This window comes from Macadamia integrifolia, chromosome 5 (assembly GCF_013358625.1).
Source record: "Macadamia integrifolia cultivar HAES 741 chromosome 5, SCU_Mint_v3, whole genome shotgun sequence".
Classification (NCBI taxonomy): domain Eukaryota; kingdom Viridiplantae; phylum Streptophyta; class Magnoliopsida; order Proteales; family Proteaceae; genus Macadamia; species Macadamia integrifolia.
The window spans coordinates 2114002-2122026 of NC_056561.1; the positions used below are offsets into that span (position 1 = coordinate 2114002).

The 8025-nt window shown below is 34.4% G+C and overlaps 1 protein-coding gene and 1 long non-coding RNA gene across 3 annotated transcripts in view; one reads left to right on the plus strand and one right to left on the minus strand.

The window, feature by feature from the left end:
- Positions 1-1225: 1225 nt before the first annotated feature.
- On the plus strand, positions 1226-3305 carry LOC122078717. The gene is made up of 2 exons (XR_006140166.1): positions 1226-1489; positions 1605-3305. It is a non-coding gene; the product is annotated as an uncharacterized LOC122078717 (long non-coding RNA).
- A 1447-nt stretch (positions 3306-4752) lies between these two features.
- LOC122078947 (pre-mRNA-splicing factor SPF27 homolog) overlaps positions 4753-8025 on the minus strand; it is a 6612-nt gene continuing 3339 nt past the window's right edge. Inside the window, exons 4-7 of one of the 2 annotated variants that reach the window (XM_042645153.1) lie at positions 5728-5797; positions 5460-5593; positions 5304-5365; positions 4753-5176 (exon numbers count right to left, since the gene is read on the minus strand). In XM_042645153.1, coding sequence (XP_042501087.1) covers positions 5308-5365; positions 5460-5593; positions 5728-5797 — 262 coding nt within the window. In that variant the 3' untranslated portion in view covers positions 4753-5176; positions 5304-5307. Of the gene's footprint in view, positions 5177-5303; positions 5380-5459; positions 5594-5727; positions 5798-8025 lie in introns of both variants that reach the window. The other variant, XM_042645154.1, reaches the window with a different exon arrangement.

The window sequence follows — 8025 nt, forward strand, 5'->3', positions numbered from 1 at the left end:
GTGTACAAATAAATAATGAATTCAAATCGAATAATTTTCATAACATTGAATCAAAATCAAACTATACCAAAAAAAAGAAAAAAAAATCAAATTGAATCAGTGAAATGTTATTCTGTTTCTCTTTGACTTTTTAATCAATTTTATTCGAGTCATATACAATCTTAAGTTCTTAACAGTGCTTAGTTCAAAGGCAGAAATGATGAAGTAAAAAAATTGAAATATACGACTCATGTTTTAACCTTTGTTGAGCTTAAATTCTTTTTTTTGGGCTTGAATGAAGAACCTAAATTTTTTAATTGGTACAAGGTCTAGTGGGATTTCTAATCGAAAATCATTTTCATAATGAACAAAAACTAGGAATGATTAAAAAGAAACGGATGGTACACGTTTTAAATGTTACAAATGTGCACTTGGAATTGTATGGTAAAAAAAAAAAAAAGAGCAATAAGGGAAGAAAAATAGAGAACTTATGATACTTATTTATATAAAAAAAATAATATATTTGTATGAATTGAGAAATTATTACTTGAATACTTGCATCTAATATGAATTGAAAAATTATTACCTAAATCTCGTTTTTAATGTTCAAAACAATTATAACATTAAATGTTAATGTGTGTATATATATATATTCCACAACCCATTATAGATTTAAGACGTCAACCAACATCACTTCAAAATTCATACATTATAATAGAAAAATATTTCCAAAATTCTATTGAGGAATGTGATTTGGTTATAATATTTTTCATTGTTATCAACATAATCAAGATACTTCAAAGGTGATGCATGTTTAGTTGGATTTGGGACTCATCACTTTATAAACATTTTTAGTAGATATATCATTTTATAACTCAATTTAAAGAGTCATTCATTGAACTTGAGTTGAAGGTAATTCATAAGAACTTTGAAAATATGATCAATTAAGTAGCTATTGTGTTCAACAAGTTTAATATCTTAAAAAGACAGAAATATGTTCCTAATTGAAATAAGTCAGCATTTTAAAATACATAAACAAACGATAAAATGGGTTTAAAAAAAAAAAGAAAAGGGGAATAATGTCATTTATTTATTTATTTATTTTTTCTGACTATGGTCATGTCCTCATGTCTTAACAGTCTTTATATACAGTGTCCTATCTCAGATACGTACGCTGTATTTGTACACTTAGAATGTCAAAATATCACGATAATTTGATAGAGAGAGAGAGAGAGAGAGAGGGCAGCAAGGCATGGCATGTGATGTAGGTCAGGGAATCTTCTTACAAGCCGCTTCCCAAGACTTTTCTTGATGTAGGCAAAGGAACAGCTCTGCCGACCCTCCATTTCTCATCCCAAAGTCACCCCTTCAATTCACCTTATAAAGCATAGCCATCTGCCCAATCTCTGAACACAACCAATGGATCTGATAAATGATCTAATTGGATCACGTAATGGGTTTTTCATTTTTGTGTAAGGTGGCTTTTGGATTTGTGGTGTTCACAGATTAGGTTTTCCTTTCTGGGCTTTTTCTGATCTTTCTTTTTGATTGGTTATAGTAAGTGATATGGTCTTGGAATCACTAAGCTTCTAGTTTCTGCTGACTGTTGTTTTGTGCTTCATCAGGGTTTTCAAGGAGCTGACTCTGGATCTGGGTATTTGTAAGTGGTATTCGTAAGGTTTTGGGGTGGAGCTCCTTGAAGTCCAATGGAGGTTCTTACTGGTTAGATTGAGCTGCTGAACTATGGATTCCACAGCCCTATCTTTATATTTAAAGAGTTTTAGATAGGATTGCGGTGTGCATATTTCAGGAGCTGCATTATCCATGTTAGATCCTTGTTTGGATTGAAGGGAGCTCTACAGTACTATCTCTGTTTTTCTCCTTTCTTTCTTAAGCTCCTTCTGACATTTTTATGCAACTAGTAGAACAAGTTCTCCTTCATGAAACCACTTGCAGAATGAACATATTATCTGATAATTTATTTCTTTATGCTTATGGATGAAGCTTTCATCTCTTTCTTTTTCTTCTTAAAAGTTGAGAGTTTCCATGGTGTACATATTTTTTTTTTTTTCTTTTTCCCTTTCTGATGGGAGGGCTACGAGCTACTTTGGAGCTGAAGATCAAACTGGAAGCCAAAGAGGCTTCAGATCGGTCTTATTATTTATGTTATTACTTCCTTCACCTGTTGACTTGCATCACTCTTGGATCTATTTTTTAGGGTTTGATTTGAAAATCCTAAAAAATCAACCTATAGATCTTGGTTGAGGTTTGAAAAGCCTTTGTGAATGAGATGCTGACTTGGGTCTCACGCCACTTTAGAATTTACCTTGTTCAAGCGGCTTCTGTGTGGAAGATTGAGACTACCCTAGCTTCAGAAACACCTTCAAATCCATGTCCACTGTGAGGTTCAGAATTTTTCATTCTTGATTCTAGTCAAAATGTTTCGTGGCTTCTGTTTACTAAGGGTGGAATCGAATTGAATTATGATCACTGGATCTATTTTGGCAGTCATATAACATACCTTCCCTGTGAAAAATGTCTTCTTTTTTGATAAAGGAAGGAAACCTGCTACTTATTGGGTATGTCATGTACCCATAGCTTTTTCTTCTTCCTGTGTTGATGAATTGCAGACTTACAGTTGAACTGATGGGTTCTTCTGAAATCGTATCGGATTGTCAGGTAAATGTTTCTATGCCATTTAAGGACTGGAATAGTTACTAGAGCCATTTAAAGACTGGAATAGTTACTAGATTTGGAGTCTTTCATAGCTGGTTTTGTTGCTTGGGTTTACGAGTGCAAATGTAGGGTTTGAACTTGGAACATAAGTGGGTAACTGTGAAGCCTGGAAGACATGAACTCTCACAGGTTTGGAGCTGGAGCCTGGGGCTGGAGTTGAAGCCAGGCATTGATTTTTTTGTGGTGGTCAACGGTATCCCGAATGGTGGTCTTGTAATAGTTGTGTTAAAACTTTCATTCGGACAGGAGAGATGATGAGGAGGCGAAGGGAAGCATAATATTATTATTGGCAATACCGCTTCTCTCCCTTTGGCTTTGTTTGGTTAAAGGGGAATGTAAATTTTTTATGTGAGGTGGAATTTTTTTCTCGGCAAGGGAAATGCATGTGAAAATAAATTTCATGTGACCACTAAAATTTTTCCTTTTATTTTCCATCAAAATAGTAAGAAAAAAAAACCCCTACTCTCATGATCGATCTCTCTCTCTCTTATTCATGACTCTCGACGGTCTCTTTTCATGTAACTTTTGGAATGGGCCTTTCAGTTGTCACTTGTGATGTAGTGATCTATTAGTTTTTTTTTTTGTGATCATTTTTCATATTATTTTAAATATCTATCTATGCTTTATTCATTTGATTTATAAAATGAAAGGGTTTATTTTATGTTAGTGATAGAATATAGTATCTGATGATATTGTGGTTTGATTTTGGAATAGGCCTACCTGATTCACTTTATCCATATAAATTTTGAGTTTTTCGGTGGGTTTTGGATTGATAAGTACCATTGAATTATTAGTTTTTTAAAATTTTACATCTATTTGGCATCATTTTTCATCCAATCAAACATTTATGATAAATTAATTTTACTTCACTTTCGTCGCAACCAAACGATTCGAAGGGGGAAAAAATTCCCTTTTCCTCCCTTCCATTTTCTTCAAGCGCAGCCTTTGTGAATTTTTTTTACTTTGAACTAATTTCCTTCTAATGTGAGAATGGGCGTAGCAAAGAGATACCTTCTCTAGGTCTCTCAACAGAAATGAGGTGATCGAGGAGAAAATGCTGTTTTACCTGTTGTGGAGGGAGAGGCCCTTGACAAGAATTTTATTGTCTAATTTGAACAAAATGTCTAGTGGTTTGGGATGCATCTCATGTATGTTGGTCTATATGTATGAATATTTTACATATTATTGTTTGTTTTTTTGTTTTTTTTTTTTCTCTTTCTCTCGTCCTTAACTTCAAGGCTATGCCATCTTAAGACCTTCCTAAATGGAAGGATTTTATCAATGTCCATGAATGAAAAATTATCATATTGAAAAAATTGGATGTTATCATATACACACCTCTGATATGGAGACTCAAACAGTTGACATTCACAACAGGATAAACCACCGCCTCATACGCTTTTAGCAATTATAGGCTTCATGATAGAAGAGTTGTAAAAATGGCTGACTAATATTTAGGCAAAATAATTTTATTAAGGTACCATTTGGATGCAATGGGAATTAAAGAGAAGGAAGGGAAATTATTATATTTTTAAAAAAATGTTTATAATCATTATCTCTTATAAAGAATAAATTATTAATTTTTTATTAATTATATTTAAAAATAATAAATTTGCATATTGTAGTGAAGGGTCATAAATGCCAAACGCCTCCACTAAAAATTCTTGACGCCCTAGTCCGACCATTGCAGGAACAATGCATCCTAGTATACCCATTCAGTTTGGGGCCCTTCTCTTTAGGTATGTAAAATTCGAGTAAAATATAACATTATCTGAATCCACATTCAGCTTAGCATTCAAATAAAATTGAATAATTTCATAAATTGATTTTTCAAATTAAGATTTAATTCAACGGGTACAAATATGATTCATACACCAATTTTTAACCATCCATCTCTAGAGGAGATTGAAGAGTGGAATGGTAATAAATAAATAAACAAATAAGTGGAATTGTGAGTGTGGAGAAATGCTATGGTCTTAACTTTTTGAATTGAATGTCAGAGAACTGGAGAAGAGGAGAAGGTGAAAGGCCGAATCCACTCTAAAACTATTATTTTATCACCTTTTATAATCAAAACTAAATGTATCAAATAATATCCATATACACCCGATTAGCTTTTGGATGCATTTAGACTTTGAAAATTGATTTCTTGGGCAATGATTTCCCTAAACATTTACAAACACGAACCAAATACAAAATTTTGACGATCCATTTACGTCCATACTTTTCTTATGGCTTTAAAAATCAAGCCAGAATTTACAGATAGCTTAGCCAGATACTAAGATGAATCTCATTGATTCCCAAGTCAATTTGAATTGTACCCAATTCTGAGTTTTTAAACCTTGATTTTCTTGGATTTGCCTTCCTGAGTTGATAATCTGGAAGATCCTTGGAATCTGCCAGACCCTTGCCCATTTTTGATTAATGTGCCCAAATACACATTGGTCACGATTAATTGATCCTGGATCAAATAACAAAACAAGCAAAAATGGTTAAGAGATTTCCATTACCCAGAAAAAATCATATTCAAGAAGCATCAAATGTCATTTACAATCTCTACTCCTTTCACATATAGTACAAGGGACTACCTCCTCAATGTTCCAAGTGCCTCAAAGTACCATTCTCTATGTTAGCCTCCAAGCTCCAGCCTCCAAGCTCCAGCCTCTGGAAAAACTAACTCATCAGATTCCAAACTAATGGAATTGCAATCCAAGGGATGACGAAAAAGAAGAGAGTAAATAGACCTTTCTGTAGCTTCTATTTTCAGTTCTTCAATTTCAGTTTCAATCTTAGCACATGCAGCTTCCATCTCTATGTTTTTCTCACAGAGCTCGTTCCACTGTGCAGACAAGGCATTAAGCTCAACTGCAGTGTTTTTCTGTTCATATCAAGAAAAATTACAAACTTATCAATATCTGCATCCAGCAATCAGTCCAACTAAGGAAAATCTAAACATAAATGGGGGAAAGGAGGGGGGGGGGGGGGGGAGAAGGATTCTAAATCAAGCATTACCTGATGAAATTTCCTTTCACGGTTCACAATTTCAATTCCTTCATTGTATTGCAAAGCAATTGCCTGCATCCTGAAATAGGACAGACAAAATCATAAAAAGTTAGAAGAACAAAAGTAAAATGGACTCTGAACAAAAAGATGAAGCACTAATATTTATTTAAGGAGGGTGAGGCCCCTGCACAACATCTAGTCTAAAGGGAACTAGAGTTCCTTTATGATTCCATGAAGTGAAAGATGCACATAAAAATTCAGAGTAAACCTGGAGAAGAACTTCTCCAGCCGTTGATTGTAAAGTTTCCAAACATCAGCACCATGCTTTGCCATCAAATCCAGATTCTCTAGTCTGCAAAATTAACCAGTCTATACAGAAGCAAGGAGAAGTAAAAGCCTGAATTGACACTAGAAAAAACATAGTTTGGATAAAGAAGAGGGGGTAGGGGGATTGAAATAAAAATGAAGATTGCTGATTCCCATGTGTATGCAGTGTGCACTGAATCCCTTAATTTTGGGTGGACTTGTTAAGAGTAGTTTCCAAGGGTCCTTGAGGCCCAAGAATTATTGCAGGAGGCTTGCCTGATTTCACACGTTCATATTCTCTAGCAAGCATAGGGTGATTCTGAGATGCATCTTCATGGATTAGACAGAAGGTATGAATATCCTTGTTCAATAAAACCAACATTCTATTCTCATTTAATTTTCTAATCTTGAAAATGCATCATGATTAGATCACAGACTTCACTACCTAGCAAACAAAAAAGCCTTCAAACCAGAGCAGAGTAGAACTGCAAGGAAATCAACAGTAAGGTAAAACCGTCATACTAGCTGATACAAATTTCTTTATGAAAGCCTTCTTTCCCAACAAAACCCAAACAAAAAACCGATTGGAATTAAGTAACACCTGCATAAGCCTTTCTAAATATTTGATTTGGGAGCTGCCCCGATTCATAAGGAGCTCCGAGAAAGTCGTTTGGAGTGGTATGACCATGTTCAAAAGAGGCCTAAGAATGCACCATAAGGAGTGATCTGATTCAGATTGAAAGAACTAAGAACTAAGAACTAAGAGAAAGCCTAAAATGACCATAGGAGAAGTAGTGAGGAAAGACATGAATAATTTAGGTTTTGTCCTAAGTACAACCTCAAATAGATTTGATTGGAGGCAAAAAATCCATGTAGCCGTAGCCAACCCCATTTAGGTGAGATTTTTCTGATTTGTTGTGTTTGTTGTGGTCCTTTCTTTTTACTTCTACTTTGTGCTGTGTTTGACTGGATCTATGCAGCAGACCCCATTTAGTTGGGATAAGGGTGAGTTGTTTTAATTTTTATGCAAGAAAATGAAAAGATATACGATAAGAGATACACAATTCAGAGTCAGGTAATAGAAGGAAAGAAAATGGTGCTACAAGAGGAATGAAGAATTCATAAATCCCAGATGCTCGTACAGGATCCATTAGGTTATTAGGTGCTAGGTAAACACACCAAATCAAGTATTCAGGGCATCAGTTTTCAAGAAGTCCATGTGGATGACTTTTATCTTTTGGGTCATATGTTTTCTTATCTTTCCAGTAGTAGGATATGAAGCGCCTGTAGAGGAAATTAAGTATGTTTAATGTTGGGAGTCAATGTTGATAATGGTGTCAATCTAAGAAATGGTAGTGAATCCCATTTTGAAGTGTCCATATAACAAACTAAAAGAGTAGAAGAAGTCTTCACACAGCCTTCTATGCATATTGTCAAATTTGCAAATAGATGCATCATTTTTACTTCTATGACTAATATAGATATAATTTGGACAATATAATTTATGGGTCACTAAATTGACCATTTATTTATTTATTTATTTATTTTACAAACTTAGCTATTTGTTGGATATGAGCCCACAAATTACAAATAATGTGAGTAAAGAACCTTAATTTCTATGGGTTTACCAGGCTATCAACCATCTAAACCATTGGTTTCCATCTCACTCTCAAAACACAGAGTAATGGGGTCAGCCTATTCCTTTTTCTCTTCCCTCACAGAATAAGCTAAGTCATCTCTCTTCACTCGCATAATAACATTATAGCTTTCTTCTCCCACTAACTAACCTCCTACTCTCCCTGCCCCTCCTCCAAAAGAAAAATCACTTAAACAAGCCATTTGGTTTGCACTAAGACCTCAACAGTGCTGAATTATGTTGATAATGAGTTTATAGCTAATCAAAAAAAAAAAATTTAATCAGTTTCTTCAATCAAGTATTTACATTCAGGTGTGCATCAATAGCAAACCAAAACCCAGAATCCATAAATGGAAAACCCTAGC